General features: G+C 31.3%; 1 protein-coding gene across 1 annotated transcript in view; it reads right to left on the reverse strand.

Annotated features, from left to right (window-relative positions):
- Positions 1 to 5,037: 5,037 nt before the first annotated feature.
- LOC125052413 overlaps positions 5,038 to 25,644 on the reverse strand; it is a 70,253-nt gene continuing 49,646 nt past the window's right edge. The window contains exons 5-8 of the mRNA XM_047653237.1: positions 18,694 to 18,829; positions 15,035 to 15,168; positions 7,878 to 8,091; positions 5,038 to 7,371 (exon numbers count right to left, since the gene is read on the reverse strand). Coding sequence (XP_047509193.1) covers positions 7,241 to 7,371; positions 7,878 to 8,091; positions 15,035 to 15,168; positions 18,694 to 18,829 — 615 coding nt within the window. The 3' untranslated portion in view covers positions 5,038 to 7,240. The remainder of the gene's footprint in view (positions 7,372 to 7,877; positions 8,092 to 15,034; positions 15,169 to 18,693; positions 18,830 to 25,644) is intronic.

Below are 25,644 nucleotides of genomic sequence, written 5' to 3' on the forward strand. Positions count from 1 at the left end.
TTGCTCCATGGGAAAGCAAGGGACTAGTCCCGTATAAAGATACAGTGATAATAATTATTAAATAATTTGTAATAAAATAAATCAGTGTCACTACAATCTTTTTAGATCTGGGCATCAGATTTCTGTATCTGTTTCATGGTCATTTGTTAATCAAATAGGCAAGTATCACTATCAGCCTCCTGTGCCTGACGCACGCCGTCGACTTTTTGTGTCTACGGTATGCCGGTTTCTTCACGATGTTTTCCTTTACCGTTCGAGCGAATGTTAAATGCGCACATAGAAAGAAAGTCCATTGGTGCACCGCCGGGGATCGAACCTTCGTCCTCAGGGATGAGAGTCACACGCCGAAGCCACTAGGCCAACACTGCTCGATTTGTAATATCTAAACGTATATTATACAAAGATCAAAGGAAAATTATACGTTTTGGTGGCAGTTTTGTTGTTGTTGTTTTAATTAAATAAAATTTTATTGTATAGAATAAGTGAAATCTATTGAGACGAAACGTGGCTAGCAAAAATAGAGTTGTTTTACCTCTGCATTTTGTTGAATTCTCGCTGTGTAGAGAATCAATTTGAGGGAAAAATAAAATATCGTTCTGTCAGAACGCGATCGCGTTCATTTGTTGTTATCGTAAAAACAGCGAACTTTATAGTTCACAGCGTTGTCTGTTTTTGCTATTCCAATTTTGAATACAATTTTATCTTTTGATCTTTTTACCGTCGCAATATTTAGCAGTAAAAAGAATTGAAAACAAAAATTTAGTGGTTTTAAATTTAATTTCGTCCATTTCGCGCCCTTGATTTGAGAACAGTAAAAGTAACTAAACATAATCAAATATTAAAAAAAAATCAGTGGCGCTTCAACCTCTTTAGGTCTTGGCCTCAGATTTTTGAATCTGTTTCATGATCATTTTTAAATCTAATAGGCAAGTAGGTGATCAGCCTCCAGTGCCTGACACACGCCGTCGACTTTTTGGGTCTAAGACATGTCAGTTTCCTCACGATTTTTTCCTTTACCGTTCGAGCAAATGTTAAATGCGCACATAGAAAGAAAGTCCATTGGTGCACAGCCGGGGATCGAACCTACGACCTCAGGTATAAGAGTCATTAAGCCAACACTGCTCTATCACTGTCAAATATACAGCATTAACAATTTTCTTAACGTAGGTTAAGTAACTATGTAGATATATATATAAAAAAAATTAAAACATATTTTAAAAGTTTGTTTGAACAGTAAAAGTAACTTTAGAAGCATACATTTTTTTCTGACGTTCATAAGTAGGTATACATTTAGTTAAGCTTAGTAGCCACAGCATTATTTCAAATACACATACAATCGCAAACTTAGGCAGAATATTAAAAAGATTTGCCTTACTAGTGAACGTCACGAATTTAATCATTTTAATCGAAGGCTTAGATGTTAAAAATAACAAGAAATACTTCAGTTTGTATTTACTTCTAGTGAAGCATTACGGACCTCGTGTCTGGTTTCAAATTAAACTTGCACTGAGCACGGCTCCTTGATAAAGCCTCCAGTAATTTGTCGTTTGTTAATTGGAGATGTGAAACTAAACATAGTCATGCACAGAGTCAAGAGTTATGGTATACCTAAGTGTTCATTTGTTTTATATTGTCGTTCAAAAAGGTCACCCTAAAGCAACAATAATTAAAAAATATCATCACAACTAGTAAATATCACATCTGGTAGAAAAACAACAAATACATACATATAGCAATAAAACAAAAAGATAGTACGGAAGGTTAGTTGCATTTTTGGAAATGATTTTTTTTTTGTTAAAGACAATTCACACCAATTGACCTGGTCCCATGCTAAGCTGGTGAAGCTTGTGTTATGGGTACTAGGCAACGGATATACATACATATTATAGATAGATAGACATATAAATACATATTTAAACACCCAAGACCTAAGCACAACACCAAATGCTCATCACATCGATGTTCGTCTCAGCCGGGGATCGAACCCGGGACCCATGGTTTCGGAGTCAGGGGTACTAACCACTAGACCAATGAGTCGTCAAATAGTAATTGGTAGTGGACAGTAGTAAAACAAATGGAATAGTACGTCAGCGGAAGCTCTTGATGTTCTTTATAGGAGGAGACACCAGGCAGGAGCCTCACCTGATGTTAAGTGATACTGCCGTCGCCGACAATACATTTCTAGGTTGCTCGCGAGTACGTTGCCGGCCTTTAATATATATAAATAGGATGATGAGTTGGAAAAAATTGACAGCCGGCATAGTTAAGACTTTGCGTCAGTCAACTTGTCAACGTGTATAAAAAAAACATGAAAATAAATTTGTAGTAACAAATTCAAGTGGGTGATAGAATATTTAGATATACGAAAACAATAATTCGCTAGTCGGGTAGCGGTGGAATTGCCAGCTGACGCAGTTAGCATTTAATATATTAGAGTATTACTCGTATTCTGTTGCCTTTTCAATACATAGTTAGAGGTTCTGGAATTGCCCTATTAAATTACCCAGAAGCCACGTTAATCTCAACACTTATATTTCGAGAAAACAGCTGCGTCATATGTCAACAGCCTTTCTGAAAATACCTTACAAAATCACGAGGCACGATTTGTACTTCAACGCTACAACGAAACAATCATTTGTATAGGTGCCTAGCTTATGGCTTCTGTTTCTGAGTAACGATTTAAGGCTGATCAAGAAAATGAAAGTCAAAGTTTTTCAGTTTCATCTAACAATATATAAGTACTAGCTAACCCGGCAAACAAGTCAAAAGTCAAAATCATTTCTACATATAGGTAACGCAATGTACACTTATGAACGTCAAAAAAAAAGATATATATTTGAAAAACGTTGTTTTACCATGTATATTATGTATAGGAAGCTTTTTTTAGTTCAATAAAAATAACTATCTACTATAATAAAAAATATATGTTCATCGTAATGGGGTGAAAATTAAGGGTTGTATTTTTTTATGTCACATAATAAAAATAAAATAAGGTTACCCATTTTTTTTTTGGGGTGGACACCCCTTATCACACAGGGTAGATTGAAAGATAGACACTAACCGATTTTCAGACTTACTGAATATCCATAAAAAAATTCATAAGAATCGGTCGAGCCGTTCCTGAGGAGTATGGGAACAAACATTGTGACACGAGTTTATATATGAGATTATTATTGGCGAACAAACCATCTCTTTCACCATACGTAAGAAGATCTTAGAGGGTAAAAATAAAACAATAGTATTGTGTAAATTGAACGTGTAATACATTTATTTTATAAAGAGATAAAATTTCACATATTTTGTAAATATTAGACATTTTTAATACAATTTCAGCACAGCAGCCGCGTACATCAATACGCTATTAAACACATTTTCCTATATTTTCGCTACTGACACATTGAAGACATATATTTAAATAATTTTATGGACTACTGATAAATTGGAATATTTTCTGATTCTTGATTAACATTTAATATTCTAATAAAAATAAATAACATATTTTAGAATTTAGTACAATTTTAATAAATTATATAATTTTAATTGTGATCCAATGTATTAACAGTGGTTGAAAAAAAAAATACTCTGTTGAAACGACTCTTAGGTAGACTAAGACAAACATACATTCAACCTTAATAACTTACTGAACCCCACGGCTTAGAAAAATAAATACAACATTGAATTGATATTAATATATACATTTTTTAAACATAATGCCAAAGGTTACCACTACCAGGTTCGACTGTTTTGAAAATTGCTAGGAAGACTTTTGAATAAGAAATCGACGCTGTCACATGATCGGTCTAGATGACAACCAAACCGCGCGATTTTCTTTTTTTCAAAAGTGTATTTTACCAGAGTTTTACAAGCGAAATGAAAAATTATAGGTTACAGTTTTTTTAGTTTACAGTAATGATAACCTTGTTATATCCATATTTTGCAAATATCTATTGATTTATGCATAATTGACAACAACAAATACACAGATTATAACCAGCAGTTGAGACATTTAAGAAACGCCAAACAATAACACGTAGATATATACATTTAAAATATTCCAAACGTCATCAATATTCTAACACATGTTGTATTGATATGCGCGATTTCAGTTGGTTTTTATCAATCTTTGTTCTGGCCTCTCAACCTCAAGCGAGGTGGTGACAACAAATGGCAACAATATTTAGTCATCACATATAGATATTATCAATAATATACTTTTTTTTATAGAACAAGGCAAATGGGCTCTTGCCCATTTGCCTTGTTTTGAATAGCCTCTTGGCTAATCTGATGTTAAGTGATACAGCCGCCAATGGACACTCAATGGCAGAGGGCTCGCGAGTGCGTCGCCGGCCTTTAAAGAATTCTTACGCTCTTCAATAACATATAAATATTATAGATGCAGTTTTTGATATTATTGAATATTTCAATAAATATAAATTAGTTTTGTAATTTCGATTAGTACAAATTACGCAATCCTTTACTCTGGACACATTGTCTATAAAACGTTTTTGGTTTGGCCCAACTGCTTAAAATAATCTGTCAATCTTAACATCGAATACGTCTATGAAGCGATGAAAATTTGTTACATTACATTGACTTAATTACCTTATACTTAATGTATAAAAGAGTGTATAGCAATAAGGAAGACATTGATAGCCTGCATGATTTTTATCGTTATAAAGAATATTATAGTTGATGATATTTTTACAATAAACATCTCTAAACATTAATCATAAGAAATTGGTTAAAACTGGCCTTGATCTAGAATATATCCCGATTACATTAATTTTTAGAAAATTATAAAAATAAATCGTATTAGTAATAAGTTTATATATTATCCGTATTAATCGCATACATTGCATAAATAGAATCGACAAACAGAAATACGTTTACAGCCTTGCGATTCTGTAACTCACTTTTCGAACTCTCACAGCGGTTTTCGCAGCGGCGGTCGCGCTCAAATCACTCGTGAAGCAGTAGTTTTACGACTTGGCATTCTGATAAGTTGGGAGCTTGTAGTTTATTGTTTATCAGAATGCCAAATCGTAAAGACAGGTCATTAAAGTTAAGTTTAATATAACTGTAGTCAAAAATATATTACGAATCAAAGTACCAAGACAGTTTTAACCTCAAAGTATTTTCTACTATTAAATAAGAAGGGGTTTACAAAGGCAGGCATCTATATAAATTGTGCTACAGTTAAAACGATACACTATACTATAATAATTTATCGGCATGGTTTGTATGGATGCTAAACTAATTTGATTTAAATCCGCTCGGAACGTATCTAAGATGGTATAAGCACGGAACTAGATTTCTTACCTCTCCAGTATTTGTTAATTAATAAGTGATTTGTCAAAGTGAAAAACTCGATATGTTGAGAATATAGCACAGTTATGCTTGGGCATATAAATTTCGCCTAAATTTGTTAATATATTATTGTATCTAGACGCCATCTTTGATGTGAAGGAAATAAATCATGTATGAAAACTTTCAATATTTGCATTATATTTTCTTTCGCAAGTTTGTTTAAATCACGAGTAGGCAACAAGTAGAGATTATAAGAAAGCAATTATAAAAATAACTTTTCAGGAAATATTTGTAAATCCATATATAGCTTTTATATTTTAAATCAAAATCTCAAAGAATTCATTAGTTTACGTATGAGCTTCATTGATTTCTATAGCTATGAATGGAAACGACGAAAGCTCTGCGTTGTATTAGTAGCTGTAGAAACATTACTTAAAATATCAAAATGGGAATAAATACATTCAAGCTGTACAGAAACAAAAAAGCGTATCAATTTCGGACTTATCTACTACGTCAAAAGCAAAGATACACAAATGCTTTTAGCTTTACAACCAACTATGCACAACACTTATATAAATATATACTCACTCCCTAACATGATATGTTTTGTTTCGAACTTGTTCCTTACACAAACTTTCACAAACTTTATTTTCCCACCCAATACATTTATTATGCAACGTACTACGGATACGGAGTAATTACTCTGCTATGATACTTATATACACAGTGAATAAAATAAAAAAACAATGTACTGCAGTATCCCAGTTTCAAATATTAAAGAAATCATAATAGTTTTACTGGACAGTGATAAACTTAGAAGCGTGACTATCGGCTAATGATTCAAATTAACCAGTGGCTAGAATATTACTTGAAAGACACTAGAAAATGTCTCCAAGTTCTTGTTTTATACATGCCCGTTTGTATCAGGTACCTATCGTTTTAAATGGCGTAATAGTTGCTATCTTTAACATATTATGTAGTTTGCGATTTAATAATATTAGCTTAACAATGACCAAATCAAATAAAATATATCTGCTAATAAGCCATTTTAAATGACTGAATTAAATTTAACCGAATCAAAATGTATTACATTATTAATTCGAGATCAAACCCATCAGGTTATTCGACGCGCGATTTACCAATTGTAGTATGGAGATAGCTACCCCTGATACGTATTCTTAAGTATATATGTTATAAAAACATGAATTGATTGTTGCAAATACATAAAATTTACTATATTAAGTTTAATAGATCGCTATTACATAATAAATATGTCCAAAAGCTTTAGTCGTACGTAAAAAAGGGATAAACACCGAACACAATACTCAAGTTTTTACTTTAAAGTGTTATATATTCGACTAATCTACTTATTACATAAGAAAAATTTACGAAGACCAAACTAACTAAGAAATAAACTAATAACTATAAATAAAATCAGATTGTTAAGGGTTAGGCGAAACGGGTATACGAAATTCAAAGGGGCATAATTAGGACAAGCCTAATTTTAATTTATATTCAGTCTCATATTTTCGCGTACATAAGTTTGTAAAAGTTACAAAGCATTCAAAGAAGCGCTATCTACGTTCGTAGATGAAATTAAAATTTATTTCTAATATAGTAAACTAAGCCGTTATTTTCTGACAATATAGTTGCCACATTTTCGCAGTTGTTTTACCACGTGTATAGTATGGAAACTAAAATAATTAAATCAATTGTTATTACCAGCATAAAGTTACTATATAATTTATCTACTTAAGGTGACATTAATTTGCCAACTTTGTAAGTAAATTATCTTCATTAAACTCAAGTACAGCATAATATAATTTATCACAAATGAATAATTAGATTTCGTAAGAAATATTTCGTTATTTCGGAACTCGATTTAAGAATTCGGAAATGTTTTTTTTTCAGTATACATTAAACACCCAATAGCCTAGTATATTATGACTATCATAATAAAAATAAGATAGTTGTATATTTTAAGTCGTTCCGATTTATTCTCTTCGCTGCTTAATATTTTAACAGGGAGTTGAGTGGGCGATGGCTCCAATCGAACTAGATTTACTGAAAAAATAAACATGATCCATTTAATAAGTCAAACTATTATCTTTTAGTTAAATTTAACGAAGAGTAAAATTATTATTATTATTTTTTTAAGGACAATTCACACCAATTGACGTAGTCTCATGCTAAGCTGGTGAAACTTGTGTTATGGGTACTAGGCAACGGATTTACATACATATTATAGACATTAGACATATATATACATATTTTAAACACCCAAGACCTAAGCACAACACCAAAATGCTCATCACATCGATGTTCGTCTCAGCCGGGGATCGAACCCGGGACCCATGGATTCGCAGTCAGGGCTACTAACCACTAGAGTCAATGAGTCGTCGAATATTTGTATTGATATATTATAATTAACAAATAATAAATTTATTCAGATTCATTAAGCACTTGTGTGCCATCAAACTCACCGAAAAATCCACCTTGATGCTATGATACTACCAACGATAGTTTTACCATATTACCAAAACCATATCACATACTGAGAATTATCTTACCGGTGATAGTCTGATTCTGTACGTCAGCATAACCTTCCCCCACTGTTGGATAACTAGGTATGGTGCTCAGACAGGTGATGTCAACAGTCTGGTTCGGATGTTGTAGGCTTGAAAGGGGGAAGCGCAAAGACGAGTTGGTAAGGGAGAGTGGCATTCCATGATGATATCGGTGGACATTGACTGTGCCGTGAGGAATTGTTAACCTTTCATCCACCTGAAATAAATAGAAAAGTTCTAGCAGTAGTTCATGGAATTTATAATTTATCATAATTGACGTTGTACCTAATAAATAAAAGGTTCGACCGTATGAGTGGCACCAAGAGGGTTCGGCCACAGACGAGTACCTAATATTAGTGTATGCTATTGAAAGACTATTGAAAGAATAATGCACGATCCTAATTCAATAATGATGTTCTGGAGTAAAATTTATGATGATAACTATGCCAAAAGAGTAATAAATCAGTGTTCAGATAATTTGTGCCACTCCCGGAAACGTGAATATATTAAATTCTTGTAACGAATAACGTTAAATATAATAAAATAATCGAGAAAATTAAAAGAATATAGATTATGGATCCATGATAGTCTGACTCGTGAGCAAAGTTAAATAATCTGTTTTAATATGTTATTTGTAAAATAATATTTTCAGCTGTCAAAAGGATGTAGTGCATTTGACAGCTGTCATTTCAAGGGCTATATATAATGAATGCGAATATTGAATATTATGTAATCTGCGAAATCTACTTCTATTGTTACGTGTTCTTGCTTATAAGTAAAAAAATAGTATTTGACAAATAAATAACCTATTATGGGCTCAAAATTTGCTGTCATTTTTTTATACGGAGACTTGTCATTCCTTCCAACGAAGGTATCGTGTATAATTCTTCAAAAAAGATCATAGATTAATTGTACAACAAAGGAACGATTTCCTAATGCTATAAGATAGTTACGTTAAGTAAAGACCAAAATATCCGAGTCATGTTGTTTACATAATATAAAAAGAAATGGCGAGTCATCGTCTTATATTCACGAAGGACCAAGTAAATACGTTTTGAATTATATTTTAAAATTATTCATTATAGACAAATCAATTAAAATAGTTTCGCATACATTTATCCGCACCTTTATTTTCCACTAAACTACATTTTAGCGTTGTTAGCGAGCACGAATATTTTAACAAACTTTTTGTGATGTATTATTCCATAATCTAATGACACAAACTTAAATTATGTTATACTATGACAACTGTCAATATATATTGAAATAAATGTTTAACTTTAGCAACACTATTACCATGCATCTCCATTAAAATCAGGGTAAATGAAGATACATAGCTTCCTCAACTAAGGACGCAGTACACTAATCAAGTATTCCAGGAAATACATCCTAATTATAGATTATGGTTGGGGGGAAATTTTACTTGATTACTCAGTATATAGCAGTAATCTAGTGAATTGAGTGAGAATGATGTTTTTGTATTATATTACACATTCAATATTTTGTGTAAATGAAATTGGGGTTTTTGTTCATGATTTTCAATAGATTATTTAATTTGGAAGGTGTTAGGTTATTGGTTAAGAGTCTCACGATAACCAACCAATAACCTAACAATTTAAATAATGTATTTTCTATAAGAGCAATTAACACATATTTGTATAGAGAAGCTACACATAGATCCAAATATCTAAGCATAATAGAGTGATTACTTTACAATTTTTAATTATTCTTATAATTTAAAGTCGCTTTTGTAAATGTTTCTAAATTAGAAAAAATATCAAATCGTATTTATCGTCTTTTATTGACATAACTTTTACACATTTAAAGGAAACAATTTTTTTTTACCGGATTGAAGTTATGTATTTATGTATTATAAATGTACAATTATTTCACATAATTTTAAATTTAACCGACGTTTCGCGTGCTTTACAGCGTGCGTGGTCACGGTGACTGAAGACAAAATGTGTTGAATGTCAAAAAGTATCACAGTTGTAGAAAAAGTTGTGTTATCTGTATTTATTTCCCCGGAGTTGGTATCGATTAAAAGATGCAGGGTTTTGAGAAATGGCTCACGGTGTCCTCTATTATAAATACATAACTTCAATCCGGTAAAAAAAAATTGTTTCCTTTAAATATCAAATCGTTTCCATTATAATTTAAATACGTTCGATAAAGTTGTTTAAATATTTAACCCAGTTACCTAGGGCTTGCCTCCCAAACAGTTTACACATGAACGGCAAGTCAATTACAACACTCCGTGTCCCCACTGAAACCATGTTTGATATTGCGAGATTTAATTATCTACTGAGAAATCTAACTATACCAAGAGGTATTAAGTAAATTGTAAGATATTCAGTTTATATTATTTGTCTTTTAATTTATAATAAGTACTAGAACAGAATGTGTAAGGCTCGTTCATTAGGGGTAAAGATGTGGTCACGTGGAGAGACGGTCGTAACCGTGGTACCTATATCATGTCCGGAAGTGGATAGGGCTCCGCTGATAACGCGGCGAGGGCGATTGTTGGTGGCGTCTTGGGGATGCACAAAAGCGAGTACCACGTAACCATACCATACCCAGGGTGTATCGTCTCCCTGACCCTGTTTGTTCTGAATATCTACTATCATAGATAATATAATGTTGCTGCGTAGCAACATTTATTGCTATGCAGACGACAGAAAGACCAGTTATCGATGAGTACCGGAACAAACTTGTGTCTGAAGTCGAAACTCTACTACGTGTAGTCTCGGACTGGGGTAGACGAAATCTAGTCCAATTTAACTCCAAGAAGACGACTTTGCGAGTTTTTCGCTAAAACCCACCATTTGTCGCCACTCCTCTTATCGAAGACACTCGTCTTAAAGCCACAGCCATAATCAGACAAGCGCAAATTCAGCCCCACATGGAGTACTGTTCCCACCTCTGGGCGGGAGCTCCCCAGTAACAGCTCCATCCAATTGACCGTATTCAACGAAGAGCGGTTCGCATCGTCGACGTGGCTTGGCGTAGCGTAGAGATGTGGGGTCACTTTGCATCTTCTACCGGATTTAGCGTGCAGATGTTGTTCAGAGTAGTTGTTCAGAGGAGATGTTATTCGGAATAATACCTGCAGCTGAGTTAAATCATCGGACTACGAGGAAGAATACGAAATTCCACCCGTATCACCTCGACGTCCGTCGTTCCACAACTAACTAACACGTTTTTAAGATAGTTTTTGCCGCGCACCACCACTATGTGTAACCAACTGCCGAACGAAATATTTCCAAACGGCCGGCACCGCACTCGCGAGCCCTCTGGCATAGAGAGTGCCCATGAGCGGCGGTATCATTTAACATCATATGAGCCTGTCCGTTTGCCCCCAGTTCTATAAAAATTGCATATTAATTGCATTTGCATAATTGCGCAAAAATTATATTCGTGATGAGATTTGGACGCTTAACAACTGTTGTAACACAACTATATCAGTATAATACTGATGTAGGTACGTCAGAATAATATAACCTACAGCTATTGAAAATGAAAAGCAATCTCTATGAACCTATCCGATTTCTAATTATTTTTATCGGGCATAAAAAATGTGCAGTTCTAGGTAGAGATTGTAGCTTATTTACTTATATTGAAATAGGTTCAAATTTTTGGTTAAGGTAGCATAACATGTTAATAAAATGATGAAATTTTAATACAAAAATTGCATATTTTTAATGAGTGAATTTTTGAATTCCTTGTCAGCAATGTTGTTGTTAGCAATGGTATGAAAAGTGTATTTATGTTTATGAATAAGCAGAACCTATTTTATGGTGATTATTGTAGTTTCGCCTTAATTTGTAGTCTCGTAGAGCTGCGTCGTAGCGGCTTACAAATTGATCCAAATTTAAATTTGTTTCAGCTGTATCATCTAACGATACTATACAAAGGTTTTTTTTGTAAGAAGAAATATAATTTTGTAGAGTAAAAAAAAAGTACCTTGCCTGTCTAAGTGCACGTCTACGCTATATGTTGTTTATAGAGTACGTGTGTTTTAAAGTATGTTTATTTTCCTTTACTTTTTAAACGTGTAAAATACATGTTTACTTCGCAATACTTCTTTTTAATTTCTTGTCTTTCTGTGTTAGGACTTAGCGCTCGATTACTCATTTGTTTTTTTTTCGAAGCACATTTGTGTTCAGAGATATATTGATTTGTATAATTTAGTAGACCGCTGTCATTTAGAACTCAAGAGGTCTAAATAAAAAGGTTATTTATTTTTGACCAATTAGGTTATTAAGATAAATTATAATGAGAATTAAATTCTAGGTACTTTTTTGTATATTTTTTATACCTAATCATTAGCAACAAGCATTAGTATTAAAATAATACACGAAAAACAAAAGACATACGTATATAGTGTCAAAATATATTCAGTAGGCTATTTAAATCAATTCAATAATATTTATTAATCAATTTTAATAGTGAATTTTTTACTCATTCATATGAGTAAAACACTACTAATGGATAGAAAATCAATATACAACATGTACTGAAAAGAAGAAATTTAAAAAGTAATTACTGTTTATGATTCATTAATAGATAGAATTGCGAATTTTTAAATGTATTATGAATAAGTATTTTGAGTGTATTTGCTAATAATATAAACAAATAATTTAACTAAAACCAAAAAATAATAAACAAAATTGTAATATCTCTTGTTTGTTCAACGTTCTCAAAGTGGGTCTGAACGTAAAAATTTAATAACTTCCTGTTTTGCTTATGAAAATGTTTACCACAACTGCCGCGTATTAAAAGGATTTTATGAACAGACTTTAATTGGAAAACATTTTTGTTAAACTAATCCTTTATTTAACAATATAAACAAAAATAATTTTCTTAGAAACTGTACAATTTTTCATCAGAAAAAATGCTGTAATGATTAAAAAAAATAATATTATATATTTTAGTTAAATTTCCATTAATTTTTATATACTCGTATAAAGACATAGTCTTTAGTTTACGCGACTGCATTTACATTAGTTTACATGACCACAATTACAATAAATGTGACAATATCGGTGTATTTTTTTAAATTTACGGAGAAATAATAATTACGTAATTTTACTTTAACGTGTAAACATATATAAACAGTATTAGTACATAAATGATATGGTCGGTAGAATGCGTTTTTTTTTAAAGTTCGTTAAATATGTGGCTTTTTTGTAAAAAATATCGAACGATTCACCTAGGAGAAGTTTAAAACGATAGACAAACGAATTCGCGTTTCGTTTGATTGTGATTGGTAAACAACAGCTGAGGAGAGGTTACCATAGACATGTGATAGATCACAATAAAACGAAAAGCGACATTATTTGCTCTTAGATTGTGAAAAAATTATAAATTTAACAAAAACAAACAACTTATGTTTGTAATTTATGTAGCTTTGTCTATATGGTCTAAGATCCCGCTATACAACGACCTTCACCGAGATGCTTATTTAATGAAACTTATTTTATATATAATTTAATATGTCAATAAATATAATCCATATGGGTTGCCTAGCAAATTTCAGTCCAGAGTATTTTTTTTAATATTAAAAAAAAAATATTTTTCTAAACATTTCACCGGTATGATTATTAGATAAATTCTATACCAATCGAAAGTATGAAGCCCATAGAATATGCAAACGTTAGGTTGTTTTTAATCAATTAATTATTTATGTGTATATTTTTTATGTGACACTAAAGTATATATACATCTTTAGTATAAAAGAAGGTTATAGTGATACAGATATAATACTACCCTGATTAAAAATATTGATTGAAAAAAGTTCAAAAAATTTACTACATGCAAATTATAAAAAAAAAAATTTTTTTTAAATATTAATTAAACATACTCTGGACTGAAATTTGCTAGGCAACCCATATGGACTATATTTATTGACATATTAAATTAAATATAAAATAAGTTTCATTAAATAAGCATCTCGGTGAAGGTCGTTGTATAGCGGGATCTTATACTAATAGTCACTTCAAATAATGACTCAGAATTAGTAATCACGAATTGTGGATTCGTGGTGTATGGGACAAAATAATGGATTATAGATAGTAATCTGTTTAATTAACTATGAAACTCGCAAATAGCCTTTGAACCGATCCATTTAAAACAACTGAATAGTTTATTTATGAACAGTTGACGACCGTTTGGCCTATTATAAATAGTGTCGCTAATTGGACCGTAGTTATTTGAGCCGTGGTAAATTGCGCTTCATAAATTTGTATTAAGATTTTCTTTCATACATGATTATTAATAATACTTTTTGGTAAAGCAATTTTAAAGCTATTGAAATCTAAAATACTTTGCCTATGTGTAAACATAACATTACAAAAAGTTGAAGTTCCATTGTTGCAGTTATTTAAACAGCAGGAAAGTTGTTGTTTTAATAAAATTGACCAAGAATTTTACCGTTGCGAATAAGCCAAAATTTATACAATATAACTTTTGGTTAATTGCTATAGTGCTATAATATTATTTGCTAGTAGCGTAAATATAAAATTTACATGTGTTATAGTTATATTTTTTCTTATTACTCGTTGTCGCAACATCCTTCGGAAGAATTCTATTGATCGGAACCCCATCTCAGATAAGGACCTCCTCCAGTTTTTTCGAAACCTCTCTATCCAAGCCTTCATTCCCCATTCGTTTCCTGCTGTCTTTTTTTTCTATCCACCTTACAATTTCCAAGTTACAATTACGCCATTGAAATTTATTGAACAACTGAATTAAACATATTTTTTAGATAGACAGTACTGAACTATACTTAATAATATTGAAATAGTATTATCGTATACTGTATGTTGTTCATTGTACGCGGTACACTGAATACTTTATACAAGAGGTAAGTGATAAGAACATCGCATTAGTTTAATAATCTGGAAAAATACTAATAAATTAAACCTACAGAGGTATCTTCAGGAGGCCTTCATTGTTAAGTAAGAGTTATTTTTATATTGTATTTTATCAATTACTAGCGGTTACCCTCGGGACGCCGTTCGCGCGGAAACGGAAAATTTCAATCAGTTTTCTTGTACCTTTGAACATGATTTTTAACTCCCGTTTTTAACAAATTTTGTATTTAGAATTTTTAAATCAGAGAATAATAAATTGTATTATTTGCGGTTATTTTTACTTACCTTAACATTATTGACCAGCCATGTGAGATGCGGTGCCGGATAGGCAGCTGAACTGTGACAGGTGGCCTCCAAGTCGCCATTTGGTGATAACTTCTGTTGTCTAATCCTGATTTTTGGACGGTGTTTTTGGCGAACTACAAAAACAATAAAATATGAGTCTTAAATCAAAGTATTATTGTTAATAAATTATTAAGCGTGGGACTCTCAACCCTAAGACAATTCATTCGAATCCCGGCTGTGTAATAGTCGGTTTTATTAACCTGTGCGCTAATTTACCGCCATGATCTAGATACAAATATTGACGTAAGTCAGGCACAGTTATAATTAATAATATTGTTACATAATATTTAATCTGGTTGTAGCGCTAGTGATTCATATTTTTTTTTGGAAAATACAGAAAATACATTTTTGGTCAGCTAATCTTGGTCCCAACAGCTGCATTTTCCTGGAATGTGAATTATATTTGTATTAGAGCACATCTAGCAATATACTTTGTCTTTAGGATACATATATTATGTAAATTGTATGTAACAGTCTTTTATACGACTAATGTCGACGTTAAAATTTTCAATATTTTCTTTTAAGTCTTTAATTCGCGCTTATATCAAAACTTATACTACCTCTTTCAAAACACATCAAAGGAATCATAATATAGTCTGATGTTTTCTCTTTGTGATAATACGTTGTGTGGGTTTTCCTTATTACAGGAAAATTGATATGAGAAACATATCGTCTTACTAACAGTAAGAGGTTAGTGTAGAAGATTGCTCCGGTACAGTTATGTTTTCGCAATTGCAAGCGCAAGCGCAATTAGGGAAATGCAATGCACTTTGTATTTTACCAAATAAATACTACAACAACATTATTAAATTTAAAAAAAAAATTTGAATGCTGAATCATGTAGTCCTCTAATAAACGAAAAGTAATTGTGAATAAAAAATAATAGTATTTTTTCTGTACATGTTTCATATTTGACAGTATAAAATCATAACGATTGCGAATATAAATTTGTAGATAATGCAGAACATTAAATCATAAGCTCCATCTGTTTCTTTCCTATGGTATAATGGAATCAAAACTAAGACGGCCGAAGGGTCGCGTCACATTTCATACAAAAGTGGTTTTGTAATGGAACGTCATATTTATTTGAGTGTAAGATAACACGCAAACTTTATAATAATAATAATAATAATAATAATTTATTTTTTGCAAGAATATGGTACAAAATGTTAAGGTGATACAATCATAAATCGTTCGCATATTCTGCCACACACGATGGCGCGCAAATTTGTCTTAAAGTATTTCACATTATTATTCAATGTCAATTATTCTTATACTATCTAGTCTATTATATTATATACATTATATCATTAGCTTTATATCAATTACGGTGTTTCATGCAAATAATCATTTATTGAATAGTACATTTTTTCTAAAAGTAATTCACTAAGTCGCTTTTTAAAGAATCTAGACGGAAGATCTTTTAATTCTTTTGGTAATTTATTGTAGACTTTAATTGCCATACAAAAGCTGTTTTTCCGAAACAGTTCCAGATTGATTTTTGGCACAGCCAATTTCATCCCATGTCTACTTTTTACTTCAACTTCTACATTCGACTTAAAAATATGTATGTTTCTGTGCACGAATAACGATATCTCTAAAATATAAATACATGGAAGAGATAAAATTTTGAGCTTCTTAAATAAAGGTACGCAACTATCAAGACAGTTTGCTCCACAAATTGCTCTAATACATTTCTTTTGAGCCTTAAATACCCTATTTACTTCGACTGAATTTCCCCAAATTATAATTCCATATCTAAGTATAGATGAAACATATGCATGATAAGCAGCTAATACCGTAGCATGGTTAACAGTTTCCCTTAGTCGTTTTAACACAAAAACAAAACTGTCTATTTTGTTCTGTAATTTTTCAATATGTGCCTTCCAACTACAAAATTTATCTATCGTTATACCTAAAAATACACACTCGTTCATTATGTCTAGTTTATTGCTTTTATATTGTAAGTCTAATTGTGTTTTAGAGATTCCATTATTTCTTAGATATTATAGTATTTGTGTTCCGTGTACCAATTTACGCGTTACTAGGGACCAACCGGTCCTTTAGAAATATTTCCTTAGAATATAATTCTTGGAACAGACAGATGACAGACAGAGTTGAGACAGATCTGGATTTGTAAATAATTCACATTTGTTACTTACATACAAGTTACTAAACCTCATTTGTTTCTTTCTGTCACATTTATACAAAAATACATAATAGTGCTTTTCTCGGATGTCCTTAGACTTATATAGTATTAATGAATCACTGTAGAATTACTATATACATATTACATATAGTCTTAAGCAGACCGAGGGTATTGTGAAATATTACTTTTTATTTGAGAATTCATTGCATACGATAGGACAAAAATAATTAGGAAACGCAGCGATTAAAAATGTATATCATAGAACTAAGAGGGATAATATGTATTGTGTATGCTATAGTTTTTTACTTTTAATATTTAGAATTATAACATCTACCTTTTTTATTTTAGAAGAAAATATAGCCCGACGATGGCTAAGTTCCGACCTCCTAAGGCAGTTCTATCGCACTAACGTAGTCACGAATTGTACTTTTCTACCCAGTTCAAAGTAAAGTTCAACGGCTCTTTCATGTTACATGTTTATAATGTTTCACAGTATATAAAATGAGCATTAAAATTATAACTAATCCCGCTCTTAATTACTTAAGTTAATTAATAGGCTTTGATCTCAGTAGTGTCAGATTACTTTAGCACTAAAGGGCTTTGCGGTAAATATTGTTCAATTTCAAAGTGATTTATATCTGTCAAACTGACAGTTCAATTTATGAGAGTGACGTCAGTAATTTAATTTTAAAATTTAATCATTATAGTATTAACTTAAATAGGTACATACATAGAAATCTACCTAATATTGTAAATAGAAAAGTTTTGATTGATCGCTTACTGAAACTACGTTTTGGTTTTATCTAAGTAAGTAAGTTTGGTCAGTACGTCAAGTATTAGGCACATGGAAAAATATCCCATGATTTCAGCGAGCTATGCTAACACGGCTGCAATAACATAGATAATAAATAAAGCCTCTATTTTCTGACCGTTATTTAGAAACAAACTTAATGACATTGTTAAAAAGAATCAGATAATGTTATCTAATTATTTTTTATTTAGCTCCAATAGATATTACTAGCTGCCCCCGCGAACTTCGTTTCTCCTTAATGTGATTTTACTTAGCCTTCCTTTTTCTCTATATAAAGATCAGAGTTCAAGTCATCAGATTTTAATTAACAAATAAAAAATAAGGGTTGGTGATTGAGGGGTGAACATTTAGGGTTGTATGTATTTATTAATGGCAGTAAATAATATGGCAGTAAGTAAAAATAAAATGTTAGGTGTGGACAACCCTTATCACTTAGGGGTATGAAAAAAGATAGTAGCCAATTCTCAGACCTACATTCAGTAGGATGCATATAAAATTTGATAAAAATCGGTCAAGCCGTTTCGGAGGAGTATGGTAACTAACATTGTGACACGAGAATTTTATATAGATTATTATTTTGTATTAGGCTAGAGAATGCAATCTTCTAAATGAATACAGGAAATCGTCTATATCACTTACCTATGACATTGACTTCGTGTATTTTTGAGAGTTTCGAGTACAAAGGAATTTCCATCGCAATTTCACAGGCGTAGGTCCCAGCAGCGTTAAAATCCATTCTGTCTAGTGTAAGCGATGTCGGTGTCACTTTTATTAACTGAAAACATCGTAAAATTATAATGTCTATGAATTAGAGAATTGAATGTATTAACTTGAGAACCACAGATTTAGGTTTTTTACAATCTTTTCTGCCCTGCGATTCTGATAAGGGAGCTTGTAGTTTATTGTTTATTAGAATGCCAGATCGTAAAATGACTGCTTTACGACTGATTAGAGCGCGACCGCCGCTGTGAAAACCGCTGTGTGAGTTCGAAAAGTGAGTTACAGAATCGCAAGGCTGTGCTTTGAAAACAACCATTATTTCATCAGAAATTGAACCCAACACTATATACATCAAAGGTAATTGCAATAATAATAAATAAAAATGTACATCACAAAGAATATATTATATGTATGTAAAACGTTGTACTGCTACAAGTTAAGTTTGTAGAATGTTTTCTACAATATAATGCTTGTTAATTTTAGTTTATTAAGTAAAAAGGCTAATCTTATACAAAACCTTTTAAAGATAATGTTACCTTAAATTACCATAAAGCAGTTTTAAATATAGCAGATCCCTATCTTGGTATTTTAAATAGAATAACTTCTTTTAAAAAGCCTGTTACGTGACGCACGCTTTCTAGTTGACTTGATTACAGTCAAATATATTAACTTTAATTAAACTTTTTAGCACCCTGTCTTAGGGTATATTTTACGTTAAGTGAAATCATAATAGTAACGATTTTAGTTGAGTATGGTCCTGTTCACAACAAAAGTTTTACATAAAAATATTCACATTAATATTATACTGAATCGTGGAGTAATGGCATCAAATATAAAAGAAAATAAATAATTCCCATTCTCTAATAATTCTTATATTCATAATAGCTTCAATAGATATATCATTAAAATATCATTATTTTATAGTTGAACTATCATCACCATTATTTTCAAAACATCCTTAATGGAAAATTAATTGAAAATATTTATTGATTTGATCTGATTTTTACTTGGAATACATTAATTAACATTTTGACATTGACCAATGGTAACTTCAATTATTTGCGATGTTTTCATTATATAACAATAACAATAATAACAACTCTATTTACGAGACTAATTAAGAAACAAAAGATAAAATAAATATGAAATTTCTTCGAAAGCAGAAGCTTTATATTGTACTCTTGGGAATATCGGATCTTCGATAAACTCAATAATATATTGAGCAATGCACAATGGCTCCCATATCTTATTAGCTTTCTATTCAAAGCTTTGGAGTATGCGAACTTCAAAGAAAATAGGAAATATGAGAACTGAGATTTGTACTTTTGCTGCCTTGCTTAGCTATTTTGTAATATAATGTTCCTTTATTATATTTAATAAAGATATTGACAGTGTGATAACTTTCTGATCTGCAGCAGGCATCGGGACTGCGGGATGATGACTTTTATGGCAATATGGGCAAAAGAGCAGGTATTGGAAAAAATATTAGATATAAAATATACACCTTCATATATATCCATGTATATTGTATATATGCATAAATTGTGGAGTCCCGATCTCTTCAACCAAAGATAATCGAAGTAAATAAATCTATAATTCTCGTGGTAATTACAAATTTTAACGTTAGTTGCCTTGTGGCTTGTGGATTCTATATATTATATACATATGTATAATGTACTCATAGCAATAAGGCCATTGCTCGGACAAGTACATAACTAAAACCTAATTTTATAATTTTTATTATTAATTTAAATACAACATACGTAACGTGAAAGTTAAATTTTAATGGTTAATTTCAATCTCTGGAAGTTTATAATTAGGTGAAAATGATACGTTAGCGTGCACTATCGAAAATTAAATTTGACTTCCACAAACGCTCATTGCGGCGTTGAATATTGTTGGGAACGATATTGCGTTGTGGACAATTTCTATGATTTCATAATTAGATACTAAATACTAATATTAGAAATGGGAAATCAAGAGGTATAATGGTGCTGTTTTTTTTTCAACATATTTGAGCCAAAAGTGATGAAATTATTAGTTATCGAAATATATTTAGGTTTTGAAGTCATTATTATGCACACCGCTAAGTAAATTTAAGTGATACAAACGGAATGTTATGTGGAAAATATAGTAAAATCGTAAAATAATTACACAAAAATCTATATAGAATATAGAATAGTCTATAAACGCCCGTATATATAAGACAGTTCCTTACAAATAAACAAACTCTCTTTGCAGGCGGTGTCCCTACAGCGGTGAAAATATAGTAATCTTCTGTGAAACAAAAGAGTGCGAAGGTGCGATACGCTGCGGACGTAAAATTGTCAATATTTTAATTATTAAAAACACAAATTTTTTAAATTATTTTGCAACTTTTTGTAACATTTATAGAAAGCTTTGCATGTTGATACATGATAAAACTTATGACATGACAATTGTGTCAATATGTATGGCGGGATTATTAATCACTCATACTCCAAAAGTTTGCGATAGCATTTATGTATCATTTATGAAAAAAAATACTAGGAATTTCTTACTGACACCCCGTTTGTAATGTTTTCGAAGTAAAAACTTCTTTTACTTTTACACTTTTTTTGGAATGGGTAAAAAATGTTAAACTCGCGTCAGGACACGTGACCTGATCAAAAATTCGTAAGACGGATGGAGAGAAGACAGCTGGCGCGGCGTATTTAATGTAATATAAATTGTCAAGTTTGTGTACGATAGCGCAATAAATAAATATTGTATTCTACCACAAAAATGAGTACTTTTATACTGATAATTAAAGCAATTCGTGCAAAATTATTCCCTAACCATTCCAAAATAAAATGCACAACGTTAATATTCAAGTTTTCCCTGCTGCCTGCACTCCCAGAATGCAACCCGTCGTTTTTTTATACTATTATCTCGGTTCCTGTACATCTGGAAAAGTCAAAAGATTGTTGAAGCTGTAAAGCTTTGTCATTTGCAAAGAACATATTCATAATTCTAATAAATAATTCAATTGTAACTGTACGTTCTCATTTGTCGCGAGACGAGACATGGGTGTTTTGTACGTGTTGAACTTTCTTTTACTATTTATCAAAGTGACAACTAGATATATTGCTAGCATGATTTTTACTTTCCATTACATTTCTTTACTGACAAGTCATAAGTGTATAATGTGTTACCCATATGATTAAATGATTTTTTTTATTTTTTACTCCCGATCCAAATGACAAACTTATTTAAAACGGGCGACAAAAGTCTCTTTTCTTTCATTTAATATGATTATACACTTTTATTATAACGATTTCTTTAAGTACCTACTTCGTTTTACCTCTCTTTTCGAGCCACATACTAAATCATAATGACAGATTAACGACAAGCAGGGCAATGAAAAACCGTTTTTTAACTTGCGTCTAAAATCTATGGTGCATTGATTTAAACTAAGTGGCGAAAGTAACAATTGACTCTTGAAAAGGTTGAGTATCAGTTGACGTCTTAATGATAGTCAGTCAGAAATAACCAGTCAGTATAAAAAACATGTCATGAATAATTTAAAAATATAAGAAATGTAAAGAAGTATTAGAATTATCTATTTGATAGTATGAAAAATTAAGTATTATAGAGAGTAAACTGAATAAAATAAACATTTAAAAGCTTATATTGATTATTAGGTCAGTCACCTGATACAAAACAGTAAATACGTCTTTGCCTGTCTAATCCTAATGGATGGTAGCCTAAATCTTGGAACTTAATTTCGTTAGAGGCTGTTTTTGATGGAATAATAATATAGTGTGTTCGTGAAATTTAAGAATGATATTCAACTCCTAAAAATCTTTGTTTGTTTAAATGTTTACTGACATGGTTCGTCGTAGGGGCTAGTGCGACGCCATCTTGTCTAGAGTGGTTTTGGAGGATTCTTGAAATTTTAATTTGAATGGTTATTATTTGAAACAGAAATAACACTTTGTGCAGGTTCTATAGTCATTAATGAATAATTTAAATAATTTTAAATGCTTGTTAAAATCTAGTCAAATAGCCTATTACGCTTTTGTCAGACCAAAGTTAAAATCGGTCATCATGAATGTTACAACGTTTTTGGACAATCAATATTCTATTTATACCCTTCAGTAATATATCATTAAATCATACAATTATTTATTTACTCAAATTTATTATTTTCAATTTTAACATGTGTATTTTAAAAAGTAAAATTATTGGAAAATGTTTATTCTATGTATAAGATAAAAATAGTCGTTCAAAAGTCTATGAATGTTCCACTATACAGCTTTGTGTTTTAAGGTTGTATTTTTCCTTTGTAAAATACATTTATTATCGTAAGTCCTCGGATCGGGTTTGCATAATATTACGTTAATGTCCTGATTTTACAGCAAAATTTAACACTGAGTTCTATTGTGAACTTGTTGGTTTCTTCCAATCGCGAGTAGAAATGTTTTTTATTATTCGACAATCGTTATTGTATTGTGATAATTACTTTTGCAGAGTTAAACCTCTACTGCTACTTGTAGAAATACCTAGATAACTATTTAGTTTATTGTGATGCAATGTTTTAGTTAAATTTCCCGGATACTTCATGACCATCTAGAAACACTTATAATAATCGTGATAACGGATGGAAAGATCGTAATATACATTCGACACCATTTACCAAGTGGGACATCGGAGCATCACGATACTCATGGACAAGCGAAATCAGCTTTAATTATTTATATCTACTCTGATTATAAGAAGAATAAACGTCCATAAGTCAATTATTTTTGTAAAATAAAAACATGATAATGCAGAATAAAAAAACAGCTATCCCTTTCTGAATGTTAATTTAAATTTTTTATGATACCTTTTATAAGTTACAGTGTAGGCTTTGTTTAAAAAACTTTTTATAATCGTATACTAGATTCCAAAAATAACACGGAAATATTGTTATTCATAAAAAACAGCTCATACTTAGATAATTACACCACTGGCAAAGTGACCCAAAGTGAGCCGACCACCATTACGAGAAAATGTAATGATGGCATTCCTTCCAGTAAGACCAAACATCTTCTTAATTCTTATAACGGTGATCTTAATCAGCAATTACCTTATAATAAAGAATTGGGTATTACACTTTTAAAATAAAAAAATCCAACAAATAACTATGCTTATCCATGAATTAACTCAAAAATAAACTCACGTAAAGTTATTAATAATTATGCAAATAGCAATTGCGTGTTACTAATTGCTTTATAACGGCGTGCTGCCGAATATTCAAACTGCAAGTTTTATCGATTAAAAAGCTTTGGTCCCAGTCAACAAGCTTGCAACGAAAATTTAATCTTAGCTGTTTAATAAGGCCCGAAATTAAACGATAACTTATTATGAAGTTTAAAATTAAATATAAGCGTCACCAAGTAGTTATTAGAAAAAAATGTTCATCTTAATTTTTAATGTTTTCCAGGCCGATTTGGCAGCGTTTAATCTCTATTAAAACTGGCCATGCATCATGCACAAGTGTATGTGAGGTACTCTCATACTCCGATGTGACTGACGTCCGACTCTATTGGTATTAGTATTAAGCTAAGAATGAAACCATCCTTATAGATTATTTTTAAGACAAATAATGTAGTCAAGACCCAGTAGAGAAATACATGAAAAACTTGTTCTGCAAGGTGAACCAATCTCAAATGACTTTGTAGGTCAAGACTTTCAAATTGCTTATAACGTAACGGACCGTAATTTTCATAGCGCCTCGCAGCATAACTTTCAATCGATACTGTTCGACTTTTGAACGTAACTTCCGGAAGTTATCTACGAAATACTGCAGGTGTTTTCGAAGCGCGTACTAAACTTAAACAATATTGAACGTACATGTTATTTTAAGTTATTGATTTTTGAAACCCGAAATTTAAGCTTATTATTTCCTAAATATTGAAATGATTCTTGATATCATAAGACGAGCCTTTTCCCGTAACGTTCTGCCCTGCGATTCTGTAACTCACTTCACGAACTCACACAGCGGTTCTGAAAAGGTGGGAGCTTGTACTTTATTGTTTATCAGAATGCCAAATCATAAAATGACTGCTTCACGACTGATTTGAGAGAGACCGCCGATGCGAAAACCGCTGTGTGAGTTCGTGAAGTGAGTTACAGAATCGCAGGGCTGATTTGGACATAAGTAGATACAGTGTTACTTTATAATTAAGGAATAATAATAATATTTAATTTGCAAGAATATGGTTCAGGTACAAAAATATGATAATATAAACTGATTTTCTTTGCACATTAACAGTCTGCAATGTTTTACGTAATTTGTTGAATTTTGAATTACATTATCAATTATTTTATCGGCATCATTTTATTAAATTAATATTAATTACAATGTTTCAAATCATTAACAGTCTAGTTTGGAGATCTTTGAATGTTTTTGGTAAATGATTTTAAATCCTTATTGCCATACAAACTGTTCTAAATAATTTCAGATGTTTGAGGACATTGATCATTTGACATAAATGTGTCACACCTAATTAATCCCCAAAAATCAACGCCCCGATTCGTAATTAAGTACGGAGGAATTGAACATATATATGATGTGTATACAACAATGAACAGAAAATAACTATATCTTGTACAATAATGTTAGCGAATATAGCAAGCGTCACAATTAAAAGTTTTAAACTGTCCTCCACGATAACAATTTCTAACATTGCAAACTACGAATATGAAATGCATATATGCAGATAATTAATTATTTGTATGTAAATTCTCGTATGTGAGTCTCACAAAGATACTGTTAGATTTAGATAATAGATACAAATTTAAAATCAATTATTAATTTCGGTAACACTTATGAACGTCAAAAAAGAAATTCATATTAAATGCTTC

This window comes from Pieris napi, chromosome 9, assembly GCF_905475465.1.
Source record: "Pieris napi chromosome 9, ilPieNapi1.2, whole genome shotgun sequence".
NCBI classification, from domain to species: Eukaryota; Metazoa; Arthropoda; class Insecta; order Lepidoptera; family Pieridae; genus Pieris; species Pieris napi.